Raw genomic sequence first — 14251 nt, 5'->3', positions numbered from 1 at the left:
GTCCAAAACTCAGAAGTGCTGTTCTGACCCGGCTCTCTCCGCCTGGAGGGCGGAACGTGACTGACCGGGCTTTCTCTTAACTGCATCCGTGTGCCAGGAATTGGCTTCCGATGAGCTGATCTTGCTCTCAGTTCTTTGGCAGTTGGTTCCAGCCTTTCCACAAAGGGAAGCCCGGGAGCTCCCGCCCTCCCAGCTCCTGCCAGGCCGGCAGCGCGGGTGAAAATTCAGTCTCTCAGTCTCTGGGGAGGTTTCTTGATGGAGCAAATTTAATCAACTGTTACTTTTCTCCTTTGGGCACACACATGCTATTTTTGCTAGTTTGTTTGTTTTTTTAATCTGCTAATTTGCTTTGAACTCATTATTTTCTAAGAGTTTCTCTTAATATTCATTCTTTATTGGTCCTCCCTCCTCCCTCCCCCCCCAAAAAAATATGGTCTGCACTTGCACTCTCACAGATGCATGAACCTCACGTGGTAGAATATATGTACAGTTATGATGGGTCATTGATGTCCTTTAAAAATAGGAAGCAAAGACAACCTAAATGTACTCAGGTCATCAAACCAAACATTGCAGGCCAGACTGTGATAGTATTTCTTAATACTGCTTCCCTCCTGGATGGTCTAGAGCAGCAGTCGCCAACCTGTGGTCTGTGGACCACTAGTGGTCCATGAATTCCGAAAGGTTGGCAACCGCTGGTCTAGAGAGTATGCACCTATGTGAAAATACCGTGAAATCCCTTTGTCTGACTGCTTTAAGAAATGCTCCGTTTTGCCAGGCTTGGGTGGCTCAGTGGTTGAACATCAGCCTGTGATTACTGGTCAGTGCACATGCCTTGGTTGTGGGCTCAATCCCCAGTAGGAAGCATGCAGGTGGCAGCTGATCGATGTTTCTCTCTCATCGATGTTTCTTTCTCTCTATCCCTCACCTTTCTCAAAAAATAAAAAAAAAATCAGTAATTTTTTTTTAAAACAAAGAAAGAAAAATTCCTTTTTGGGTGACTAGATTTCTCTAGAAATCAAAATACATATTTAGAACATTTTATTTCAGCTGTATTTTTTGGGGGGCGGTAAATATTCTGAAACTCCCTTGCACACATATCCTGCCTTTGAGTGGGCCAGGTCTTCTCTAGCTTCTCAAGCACATCAACATTGAGGGTCAGCATTCTGCTGAACTGGGACCCGAGGCGGCTCTTGTGGTGCGTCAGAAAGGCAGCGAGGGTCCTGCGAGCTCTCCAGCTGCTCTGCGCTCCTCCCTTCGGCTGTCTGTCTGCTATCCCTTGTAGGTTGATCTCTCCTGTAGATTGCCTATTTTATTGTCTCTGAACAGGCAGCCATAAATTGGAGAAGATAACCAAGCTTTGTGACTTGTCCACTTTAATCACACACGGTACAGTTATCGCTGCTGGTCTGAGGACTAATCTCCTCAAAAGGAAGCCTGGGGGTGTTTGCTCAGATATCTTTCCCCTTTTTTCTAGTCCCCAGTTTGTATTGGGGGCAGGAGAGGGGAGCGGGTGTGTGAGGAAACAGGTTGGAGCGGGAACATTGCTGGCATGGGTTGTGGATAGTGACTGGAAAGATGGGTCCATGATAGGAGGTGGCTATGTACTGTTACATACCAGGCTAGCTATGCCTTCTGTGGTGCGTTGGCAAAACAACATTGGCTGCGTATTTAATATGCCAAGTCCTGAAGAGCACTTTCTTGTGGATTAGTGCATTTAGTCTTTATAACAACCTTGTGAGGTAGTACCATTAGTATTTTTTCTATTTAAAGGAAATAAAGACTCAGAAAGGTTAGTAACGTCCTAAGGTCATCATTAAGTTTTTCTTGCAAATCCAAGCTCTTAATTGCTACATGTATGCTCGGGGTACAAACCCCACACACCAGGATAAGCAGGGACTTGTGGGTGACCTGGCTTTCTGTGGAGGAAGAGTCTTGGTTTGGAACATTTGCTAATTCCTGTGGTATAAATACTCCCATTGCAGCTAGTTTTAAGCTATTTACTTGACCCCACTGAATGCAGAGTTGGGATACAGGCTCACAGTTCAGAATTGCAAACCAGGACAGCGGCTCCCACCCACCCTGAATGAATGAGCCGTATTTGTCCCCACACTGCTTCTAAGTCACTAGTTCATCCTCTCCTAGCCTGTGAGCTCTGGTGGTGACATGACCCAGGGCAACAGGGTGCGGGGAGGGAGGGAGGCTGGGTGGAGGGTGCGCATACTGCACAGCCCACAGCCGGCTGGCCAGATGGACACTCTGCTCCTTTCACTTTCACTACAGTTCCCATCCAAAATGCCCTCAGGCCTTCTGAGGAGGTGAGATGTGATGCCATCGATGTCTTTGCAGGACTGGAAGTCCTGCTCGCCCCACGCTCCCTTAGACCAACTTCATTCTTTATTGGTCCTCCCTCCAGGAGCAGTTGAAACATTAACACCTTGCTACGATATTTAGCAAAATGAGAGAATTCTCTTCTGTCATTTTTCTCCTTCTCCTCCGTGCTTCACACTCCCACTGCTGTTTTCCCAGCGACTAATGACTCTGACTAGTCACTCTCTTCTTCTCTCAGTTGTTACTGCAGCTCCAGCGAGAGGCAGAACAGGCCTCCCCTCCAGGCACGCTGTCCCCACTCCACCCCCTTCTCAGGGTCACTGGGTACAGGGGGAGGGGAGGGTGTGATTGTATATAATTACAAACATCAATGTATGTTCACATGGGAGAGTCATTAATGAAGGAAAAGAAGGGGTAGGGAAAGTAAAGCAAACTGCCTGAGCCCCTCCTGTGAAATCTTTCCGCCAGCCCTACCTCCGTTAAAACCATGAGGGGAACAAGGTTTGGAAAGGTCCCGAACTTGCCCAAGAGCCGGCCTAGCGGCTGCTGCTGGAGCAGGTTTGGTGCTTCCCTGGAAGGCAGCGCCCTGAGTGAGCTGCACTGCAGGAGGGCCCTCACCCGTCCACCCGTTCATGACCAGTGTTAACCCGTCTGCACCTCCGAATCTGTCACCTCCGCATCTTCAGCAGCCATTCTCTTGGCGAGATGGAAAATACCTGGAGAGCAATTAAACTGACGTTCTGATGGTGATCCTGGGAGTGGGGCACAGTTTTTAAAGAAAGCAATTAAGGGTCATTCAAGAGAAAGAGAGAAAAACCAACAAGTTACATAAAGGGAGCAAATTACCTTATAAATAAAAGTGGGTCACAAAGTCTTTAAAAATGCAGAAACCAGAAGGGCAGCAGTTAGAGATCCTCTGGCTCACATCTCTCTGTTTTTCAGAGCCCATTACACGTTTTTCCTGAGCCAAAGTCACACACTCAGGGACCTCGCTGTCCTTAGATACCTAACTTTCAGGAGTCCAGTCTTATGATGATTTGTTCGATATCATGCTCAACTGTGTTTCTATCTGCATTTCTTAGTGCCTTACAGAAAAAGGAATCATGGGTAACAAGAAATTAAAGGAAATGGAAATAAAAAAAAACTGAAGAAGCGAGTAAGGAGATAGGGTGTGTTTCAGTTTTCCATTTTGTCATCGGCTCTGCCCTGAGTGAGATGCGATGGACACTATAAGGTGAAGAAATTGGGAATTTGGAGTAGAGGTATCCTTTCGTTAGTGAGTGACCCAAGTCTCCCCAAAAGTAGATTAATCCTGTGAGTTCCAGTCCTGCCTCTGCCAGTCCTGGCTTTGTGGTCGTGGGCGAATTAGTGTCCAGGCCTTCGTTCTCTCAACTGAAGAATGGGTAAAGATGTACGACTGCGGAAAGTTGTGGGGCTTGTGAGTGCCGTCCATGGTGAGATCCGAGTGGTAGAGTAGTTCATCACCAGATTTCACTTGGGATGATGTAATGCAGGTCCTTTTAGAACATTCTTGCGTGTCGTTAGAAGCCAGCTGTCACCTTTGTTTTTCAGTGTACTGCTCATTTCTGGTTCACCTCTTGTCGTTCTTGTATACAGAGGGCAATGAGTGATGGGAAGCAAGTGTGTACTCCGCCTGCTTTGGGAGGCAATAGAAATGGCAGAATGGATGGGTGTAGCTCCTGGGAGCTTTGTCTTCATTCTCTATGAATGAATCCTCACTCCCTGCCTAGGCCTTGTCAGACCACATCCTCTAATTGTAGGGTTTGCAGGTCTCTAGCTTTCTGTTAAGAATGATGGAAATGGCCGAAACCGGTTTGACTCAGTGGATAGAGCATCGGCCTGTGGTCTGAAGGGTCCCAGGTTTGATTCCAGTCAAGGGCATGTACCTTGGTTGCAGGCACATCCCCAGTAGGGGGTGTGCAAGAGGCAGCTGATCGATGATTCTCTCTCATCTATGTTTCTAACTCACTCTTCCTCTCTGTAAAAAATGAATAAAATATATTTTTTAAAAAAAAGTGATGGAAATGAAGATGATAGTTAGGAGAAAATCTTTGGCTAGTAGGTTCTTTTAACCAGATTTAGTATTAAGTATTATGCCGCTTCAAAGACTGTTTCAAAGAGTGTTTGAGCTAGAAGAAAGCTTAGGGACTATCAATCTCAAAACTTCATTTTACAAAGAAACCAAGACCCCCAAAATGAAAGCAGCTTGTTTGTTGTACATTGCATCATTATGGTTTCTGTGTCATTATTTACTAACCTCTGCTTGATGCAGTGCAGACTCGAAGCAGCCATTGAAGATACATGTAGAACATAGAGTATCACAAAGTTAAAACTCAGTGAAGGCATCTCTGTGTGCATAGAGGGCACAGAGGAGGGGGGAATAATGGAAAAGTGTGGTCTAGGGGAAATTTTGGAAAAATAGTGTCCACAATACATGATACTAGAGTCTGTACATGTGGTGGTTCCTAGCAGCCAACAGAAAGGGCAGAGGTGATAGATCCACGGAGTATGCATGTTAAAATGGACCATTGCTGAGGAGAAGCTAAGCTGGTCCCGATGGGGAATTGAAGAGACATTTTCTATGGGTTGCCGTAAATGTTATTAATATTCTTTTGATGAGCTACATTATTGCATTATATTTGCAGACCCAGAACACTAAATACTACATCAGATACCATATTTAGTTAAAAATGGAAGACTTCAAACCATACTACAGTAATACCTCTATGAACAGCCCCCCAAAAAAATGTTGCAGTGGAATATTTATGTCAGAAATCTCAGCCTTAAAGCTGAAATTTATATCAAAGCCTAAGGTAATATTTCCTCATTAGAGAAAATGGTTTATTGCATAAGTTATTAACTGCTAAAGGTAATGTCAGATGGTCTCTAAAGCAATGTTTTACAAACTGCAGATCACAACTCTCAAGTAGATTTTGAAATCGATGTAAGAGGTCACACCTGATGTATTTTTTGTTTTTTAATGAAATGTAGCAAAGGGGAGCTGTCGGAGGAAGAGTGTTTGTGTGAGTGTGTATTGGTGTTTATGCTGTATCACAATGTGAAAGGTATTTCTTACTGGGATTGTGGTCCAAAAAGTTTGAAAGCCATTGTCATTAAGGCATACTAGGTGTACCGGTTAATAATGCGGATTATTTTTTCAATAGATGGAGTTACACACATGTTGATATATATGCGATTTGATATGTATGCTATTTTGTTGTATTGACAACAAGCTTCAAAACTTCATATGTCAAATTTGCTGAAGGTGATAACATCATAGATATTTTTATGCTTAAAAATGTCGAATTTCTTGCCAAAAAAGAGCATTTGCAGGAAGTTCTAATTCATTAGTTTATTTTGAAGAAAAGTGCTGCTGAATATTTGGGAATCTTATGGTGAACATGCTCCATCTCAAGATACTTGTGAATACTGGTTTAAACGCTTTAAAAGTGTTGATTTAGATGTAAAAAACATAATGTCTAGATCAACCAAAAAAGTGTGAAGACCAACAATTACAAGCATTATTGGATAAAGATGCATGTCAAACTCAAAAACGACTTGCAGAAAGATTGTTTGCTCAGCAAACCATTTCTGATCATTTACAAGCAATGGGAAAATTTTTAAAAGAAGGAAAATGGGTGCCATATCAACTGAATGAAAGACAAATGGAAAACAAAAAACTCATCAGTAAAATGTTGCTTCAACGGCATGAAAGAAAGTCTTTGCATTGAATTGTGACTGCCGATGAAAAGTGGATTTATTTTGAGAATCCCAAATGCACAAATTCATGGGTTCATCCAGGTCAACCATCAACATCAACTGCAAGGCCAAATCGCTTGGGAAGGAAGACAATCCTCTGTGTTTGGTGGGATCAGGAAGGTGTGGTGTATTATGAGCTTCTAAAACCAGATGAAATAGTTAATACTGATCGCTACTAACAACAAATAATCAATTTGAACCACGCCTTGATTGTGAAACGACCAGAATGTTCCAGAAGACACGGCAAAGTAATTTTGCTTCATGATAGCACACCATCACACACTTCAAAACCAATTAAAGACATGTTAAAAGATCTTGCCTGGGGAGTAACCCACCCGCCGTATTCTCCAGACCTTTCTCCTTCAGATTACCACTTGTCCCAGTCAATGGCACATGCACTTTCTGAGCAGCAGTTCAAAATGTACAAAGATCAACCAAAAGACTTGTATGCATGCATAAAGCCTAACCAATGGACACAGACAACAGGGGCGCAGGGTGGGGAGTGGGGGGAAGGCATGAGTGAGGGAGTGGGGGGGGCTGTAATGGGGGATAAGGACACATAGGTAATACCTTAATCAATTAAGAAATTTAAAAAAAAAACAAAAAACGTACAAAGAAGTGGAAAATTGGGTCTCTGAATAGTTTGCCTCAAAACAAGGAAAGTTCTATTGGGGCAATATCCACAAATTACCTAAAAGATGGGGAATGTGTAGCTAGCAATGGACATTACTTTGAATAAAGGACTTTTGTTTCCCTTAAAATCAATGTGTTATTTTATTACAAAATTGGCATTATTAACCGGTACACCTAGTAAAAGGGCTACTATGAAGCCGTAGGCAGACGGTTGACCCAGGTTTTGGGGAGTCGGGGAGTGGTAAGGAAGCTCCAAGGAAAGGTGCCCATTGGATACTTGGGCTAAGACGGGGGAGGCAAGAACCCAGCCAACACAAAAGCAGCACTTTCAGGAGCCAGGACTGTCACGGAGATGTGGGGTGGGAGTGTACACTGGGGCTGTGTGTGAGATACATGGACAAGATCGTGAAAGGAAGTCCCCTTCCACTGTGCTTATTCTTACGCCAACATGAGCCCTTCCCCAAATCAAGACCAGGCCTTCAGCTGGGTGCCCTTTGGACCTGCTCTGTTCAGCACGGGAGCCACAAATCACCCCCCACAGAGCTCTTGAAACATGGTTGGTCCCAAGTGAGATGTGTTGTGAATGTAAAAGACACCAAATTTAGAAGAATGTGAAAATCTCAATAGTTTTTAATATGAGTCTATTGATTATATGTTGAAATTGTAGCATTTTGGACATACTGGGTTAAATTAAATTTTACCTGTTTTATTTTTCTTTTTTAATGTACTAAACTTTTTAAAAGGATGTAAGTGGCTTGGACTCGCCATGGGTTACTCTGAAGTGCCTCTCAAGGATCACCCTAACCTCCTTTTTACATCCGCCCACCTGCTTCTCAGTCTTTGACATTCCTGTAAGAAAGAATGAAAAAATTTTTTTTTCACTTAATGATGAAATCCGGGTGCCCAGTTTGAGTTAATGCTTTGGTAGGAATAGGCTTTTTTTCAGTTAATGTTTGCTTCTTTCTGGTTTGGAGTAAAGGGAATGGAAAGTGGGTTCCACATTTTCTGAGATGTGGGAGTTGGGATGGTGACACAAAAATGGGCTAAAGAACAGAAGACATTTGTGCCTGCCATTTATTTCACTACCAGGGGACAGCCCTGCTATGGGAAATTTCTGACTTTGGAGGGGAAAAAAAGCCTGATTTGAAATTATGCTTCATTCCCTGGTAATCTGATACTTGCAGAATTTCTATAGTTGCCTTTTTCTTTCTCCTTCTGAACTAAATTCAGCTCTCAGTTTGGATTTCAAAATTTCTCTGCACTTAAATTTTTTACTATCAGGATACTAACATTTAAAATTGTACATCTCAGCAGAACTCAGATGTAAAATGCCACGAGGAGTGTGTGAAGCTGACTGCTCGCTTCCCCCCATCTTAGGGCTTGCCCCCCTGCCGGTCACGCTGCCCGGGTGGCCTTCCCTCCTCAGGTCTCAGTACAGACTCTGTTCCCCATCCCCACGAGGGTGTCCTTGGCTCTCTGATTTTCAAGGACTCTGTGCCTCAAACTCAAGAGTTGGGGTTGGGCAAAGGAGAAGTGTAAGACTTCTGGGGTTCTGATTTTCAAAAGGAAACTAATTATAGGGCCCAGTGATTAGTGAAGTATTTGATCCATTTTGGCTGTTAATGAGAACTAGCATGGTTGCACCAACAAGGAAAAATAACATTAGTTTTTCTTCTCTCTGTTTCCTCCCCGCTATAGGAGTTGCTCAGAAACCTACCGCATGCCAGTGATGGAGTACAAAATGAATGAGGGGGTTTCATACGAGTTCAAGTTTCCCTTCCGAAACAACAACAAGTGGCAGAGGAATGCCAGCAAGGGGCCTCATGGTCCTCAAGTCCCGGCCCAGGTGCAGAGTCCCATGACCTCAAGGCTGAACGCGGGGAAGGGGGATGGGAAGATGCCTCCTCCAGAGAGAGCCGCCAACATCCCACGCAGCATCTCCAGTGACGGGCGCCCCCTGGAACGGCGGTGAGTGTCCCTTCACAGGCTGACTCCACGTCTGTGCCCCCGACTGAGTAGCACCAGACTCATACACACTAGCTTTTGGGTCTTCCCATATTTTACTAGAAATCAAGAATCGAAACCGAGATGCATGCACCAGTGGCTTTCAGAGCATGGTGGTAGCATTCCAAAGCCGTGGGGATGAATGAGGATCTCTTCCCCGAATAGCACTTGGCTCTGTGTAATGTGTTTATGCTCTGCTCTTTCATTTCCCTGTGCAGTCAACAGAAATCATTCTTGTACACTTAGCCTTGTGGCTTGGAACTCAGCAGACTCTTTGAGGTGACATTGACCCTGACATCATCTTGGACAGTCTTTGGGGATAAGTGATACAATAGCAACAGAATGAAGATTTTTGGTTGAGTGTCTGTCACTGTGCTAATGATTGTGAGAAACAAAAGCAGCCAGAACAGCACAAACATATTTTCCACTGCTCTGTAATTTGGGAGGGGCGGGGAGAGATGGATGTGTTAAAACTTAGTCCTGAGTAAAATAAGCAAAAAGAAGAGGGATCGAGGGACCCCAGAAAGTGAGAATCCAAGGTTTATTATTAAACAAGTCACTGTAGATTCCCTCGCAAATCATAACCAGTTGGCTCTTAACAAGGATGCTCCAGCACTTTTGTCTGCAATTCACTGTAAAATGCAATGCTTTGAAATAAAATCTAGGCCAAAAATTAAACCGGATTAAGTACTTTTAAAATGTAAATAAAAATTGGCTATAAAATTATAAGTTGTTAGTCCCACTTCCCTGAGCTCCTGAAAAGGGCAATTTCATTCAATTACCTGTTAGAGGAAGCCAACTTCTTTACCTCTGCCCACTGCCCTTTCCCCATCACTTCTGCTTGTCTTAAGCTCATCTCAGAGGTCAGCTAGGGAGGCATCAGAAACCCTCAGTGGGAGAAGGCTCTGCTCCTGGCACTGCCCTGGACAGAAGGAAGGGCCCTGTGGAGCCAACATGGTCCCTGGCTCATCTGAGCAACAGGAACCAGGTCCCACAAGAACAGGGTGGCCAGGAAAGGGGTCCTAGAGATGCTGAGCCATCATTGCTTCAAATTCAGAACAGAAAGCTGGAAGTTTTAAAAATCACACTGTGATGTCTTTTAACTTAGTCTATCTTTGAGCTTCTACATAAAACATTGTTCCTCACTACATCAGAAATACTAGACCACTATCTCTCTATATAAAAGCCTAAGCTACCATTCGCCTGGTATCTATGACGCACACTGACCACCAGGAGACAGATGCTCTGGCCGGTAGGTTAGCTTGCTGCTGGGGTCCAGCTGATCGGGACTGGGTGAGACAGGCCAGACATGCCCTGGGTGAATCTGTGCAGGGGCCAGTTTCAGCCCGATCCCCACAGGCCAAGCCGAGGCCAAGAGACCTCACCAGTGCACGATCAGAGTGGGAGGAACCACAGGAGGACTCCAGGGTGTGTCTGGCCCGTCTTACCCAGTCCCAATCAGCGCCTATTGGCTGTGGAAGGACCCCACCAGTGCACGAATCTGTGCACCGGGCCTCTGGTGTATAAATAATTTAGTAAAAAACAGACAGACTAACTAAAATTAGTTGTCTTTTCAAAATTCCTCATTCCATTCTGAAGATTTATTTACAGAGCCTTGCTATTTATCTCAAAAGAGTCCTCTTCCAGAGTGGCTGCATTCCCATCTGGACTCCTCACTTTTCATTATTTTTGAGGAGGAAAAACATCCAGGAGATCTCTGAATAAATTCTTTGTTCTGCACATCCTGCAGTTGGCTCTCTCAGAGGTGTGTGTGCACTGGAATTTATGATTTGGCCCAAATTTTGAAAGATGAACTTAGGAAACCATTGTTTAGAGGAGGATGCTATTTTTTTTCCCTCCAGGACAATCATTGGGCTTTTACAAGTGAGATTGTTTGTGTGTGTGTGTGTAATTTTCTTTACACAAGATTCCATGTAATACAATAGCAGAACATACTTCAATTCCACGTTGAGTTTAATTTCTGCCACAGACACTAAAGATGGTTGCTGAACATGCCGGCTTCCAAAAGTGGAAATATTTTTTGTAGTTAATGATTGTCCTGTGATAGAGCAGCTTTTAGTGCTAGGCGATGCCTCACTTCCATTGCTTCCAGAGGGAGCCCTTTGGATTCTGGAGGTTATTTATTCCTGCACTTGTGTCTGAACTTTCATCTTCACTCCACCCAGAGGAAAAACAATCTCAAGGTGCTCACCATGGAAGGCCGAGACTCTAAGCTGTATAGGTGAAGTGGAAGACATGAGGCTGCCAGTGGTTTGGGGGAAAATTTAACCTCCATTCCGTTCCATCTCAGGTTCCTTAGTTTCAGGTGTTATTAATACACTCGACTCAGATTAAAGGTCTTATGATGGAGGATGTGGGTGACTTGGAAAATCCCAGCCCTACATTTTCAAGATATCCAGGTTTTTTGGCTCATCTTCATTGTGAAGTATGTGACATTTAGATGGATATCCTTTTGCAAAAATTAAAGAGTTTGATTTCCTATCCCATCATTCCTAATTTTTATTAATACAATATTTCTCTCTTTTTTTAAGTTTTAACTTCAAGTCACAAACAGAAGGTAATAGTTGAGGAACTCTTTTGTTGCTATTTCAGGAACATCCCCAGCACAGAGAATAGACTTGTGACATTCCTCGGGAATACTTTGCATATCGACGGATTCATAAAGTTTACCTCGAAATAATAATTTCTTCCATACACTATACTACAATATAGCTGAAATTTTTAAGCATTTCTTATGTAGGCTTCCTAAGAACAGAACACATTGCTAAGAGATGGAAGGGACTGGTTGGGTGCTTACTCAGTCGACTCTGCCTTCATCCCAGCTCTGCCCTGGGCACCCTTTCCATTTGTACCTGGGCAGTCTCTAGAGTGTGGACCATTTAGATGAATCACAAATAGAACGAATGACAGGTTCTGTCATAAACTGAATCTTGCCTTATGAAAACAGTGTGAGCCTAGTGTCAGGACCAAAGTGTTGCCTTCCGTGCACTAATTTTTCTCTCCCAGGTTAGGCACGTTGTGTCCAACTGTAGAGAAACCGGCTGTGTGAGCATAAGTTAGCAGCCATCTCCGGTCTACCTACTACTCAGACAAACCTGCTTCATTCACCATGACTGGGTCCAGCATGGCTGCTTTTACATAAAAACCTTCATTTACTTCCTGTAGAACCATCGTTTTTCTTGAATTGGATACAATACTCTAGACTTCATTAGGGACAATTTTTTAAAACAGTATTTGTGGAACACGTTATCATTTTCCTTTAATACCAAGGTTAGCCTGAGCCGGTTTGACTCATGGATAGTGTCAGCCTGCAGACCAAAGGGTGCCGGGTTGGATTCTGATCAAGGGCACATACCTTGATTGCAAGCTCCTCCCCAGACTGGGCCCTGGTCGGGTCTTGTGCAGGAGGCAACCAATTGATGTGTTTCCCTCACGTCGATGTTTCTCTCTGTCTGTCCTCTCACATTTACTCTCCCTAAAAAATCAATGGAAAAATATCCTCGGGTAAGGATTAAGAGCAATAACAAAAAATAAATACCAAGGTCAGAATTTGTATGGCATTGCAAAACGTCTTGGTGTTTGGAGTTTCCAACAGTTGTTTCATTGAATTGTGTTCTCTGTATACATTAAGAGATGCAATAGGGGCAGAACACTTGTTTGCCAAAAAATAGAATAAAGTTAAATTCTCTCTGATTTAAATATATGAGCTTTACACTCTCCAGGTGGCCTTTTGACTATGGAATTTTCTAGTATTTGTGGAGATAGTATTTATCAACAGAATTAGTTTTTGTTCAACAGAAATAGCCACTGCAATGCAATTGTTCTTTTGGCCTCAAATTTATCTAGAGTGTAAAGGTAAGACTGAAATAAAAATAGCTGGCTGAAGCATATCCACCTGTGCTGTTTTTATACATAATATGCAGGATAAAACCGTGATCTGTGTTAATGTGCTCTGAAAAGTTCAGCCCAGCTGGCATGGAACAGTGATTGAGCATCAACCTATGAACCAGAAGTCACAGTTCAATTCCCAATCAGGGCACATGCCTGGGTTTCGGGCTCAATCCCCAGTGTGGGGAGTGCAGGAGACAGCTGATCGATGATTCTCTATCATCATTGATGTTGCTATTTCTCTGTCCCTCTCCTTCCTCTCTGAAATCAATAAAAATATATTTGTAAAAAAAAAAAAAATAGAGAAAAGTTCAGCTGTTTCAGGGGTTTTGTATAGGCAACGGGCATCTTAGCATATAAAAAAATGTTCCTTTCTCTGTTTTTAGATGAAGTATTACCAACCTTTATATAAATATTTGGTGTTGGACCTTACTGAACTAAGTGCTGCTTTTGAGTTATACCAACATGCCCTACTGTCCCCTTTCCCCACTTCATTTAGCTCTAAGTGTGTGTGTGTTGGGGGGGAGGGGGGGGGGGGGGAGTACTTCTTCATTTACATAGCGCTTCAGAAGGCTGCATTGGCAGCCCACCCACCCACCCCTCCTCAGCAGACACTAGCAGCCTGCAGGGCCAGAAGAGTATGCCTGTGAACATTGTTGAAACAGGCTTAGAGTTCTCCTCTCAGAGAGCTGATCAGTCGTGTGCTCATCCAATCTGTATTTTTAGGAAAATGCTTTCTAAATTTATTTCATACAGGGTCTGTGCTAATTTTTACTATCATTTTCTACTTTGAGACAAAGCAAGCACCTGTGAAATCCTTCCTCTTCCTTTATTTAGACTAGGGACCTGGTGCACGAAATTCGTGCATGAAATCCGTGCATGGGTGTGGTTCCTAGGCCTGGCTGGCAACCAAAGCACAAGTGTCTGGTTTGGAAGGGCAGGTCCCAGCTGACCTCTGGACCCTGGGCAGCACCTGGGCCCCCGGGTCCCCACGCATGCCCCCTCTGCCTGAGTCACAGCGCCCGAGTCCCCACAAGGAGATGAGGTGAGCATAGCCGGACACAGTATGGGCCTCCCAGCTGCCCAGTGGCGCTCCATGGAAGCTGGGCGGGCAGCGCGCGCTCTCCTGGCCAGCCTTGCAGACTGGTTCCTGTGTGATTTCACAGGGAGCCCAACCAGTCCCTGCAGTCCCGGCGGCTGTGGCCAGTTCACCCAAAAAGAGGCCACGTGGGTGCAGTGGGCGCTCCTCGTGGGCACCTGAGCAGAGGGGCTGCCTTGGCACATGAGCCGTGGCATCCCAGGAGAGGTTAGTAAGGGGAAAGAGAGAGCTTGGTGGACACCCTGCATTCTCACTGCACCTCCATCCCTGTCTCCCCCGCTTCAGGTAATCGCCCCCTCGTGGTCAGCGCACATCATAGGGAGCAGTTTTACTCCAGGTCAAATGACTGCCCAAGGGACCAGTTTTCCTATTAGGCTTTTATTATATAGGATTAGCTAAGGTTAGAAGTTTCAGGACTTGTACTTTCCAAATGCCGTCCCTTGGATCATAGTTTGACTTGACTGGTGGATCCTTAAACCATGGAACTTGGCTTCCCAG

The 14251-nt window shown here is 44.2% G+C and overlaps 1 protein-coding gene across 26 annotated transcripts in view; it reads left to right on the top strand.

Annotated features, from left to right (window-relative positions):
- The window catches only part of SIPA1L1 (signal induced proliferation associated 1 like 1), a 385638-nt gene that overhangs the window by 312108 nt on the left and 59279 nt on the right, over positions 1-14251 (top strand). For all 26 annotated transcript variants that reach the window (XM_045579110.1, XM_045579114.1, XM_045579079.1 and 23 more), the window contains one exon: positions 8440-8709. In XM_045579110.1, coding sequence (XP_045435066.1) covers positions 8440-8709 — 270 coding nt within the window. The remainder of the gene's footprint in view (positions 1-8439; positions 8710-14251) is intronic.

Source organism: Pipistrellus kuhlii, unplaced genomic scaffold (genome assembly GCF_014108245.1).
Source record: "Pipistrellus kuhlii isolate mPipKuh1 unplaced genomic scaffold, mPipKuh1.p scaffold_m20_p_1, whole genome shotgun sequence".
Taxonomy (NCBI): Eukaryota; Metazoa; Chordata; class Mammalia; order Chiroptera; family Vespertilionidae; genus Pipistrellus; species Pipistrellus kuhlii.
This window is presented reverse-complemented; position numbering and strand designations above follow the sequence as displayed.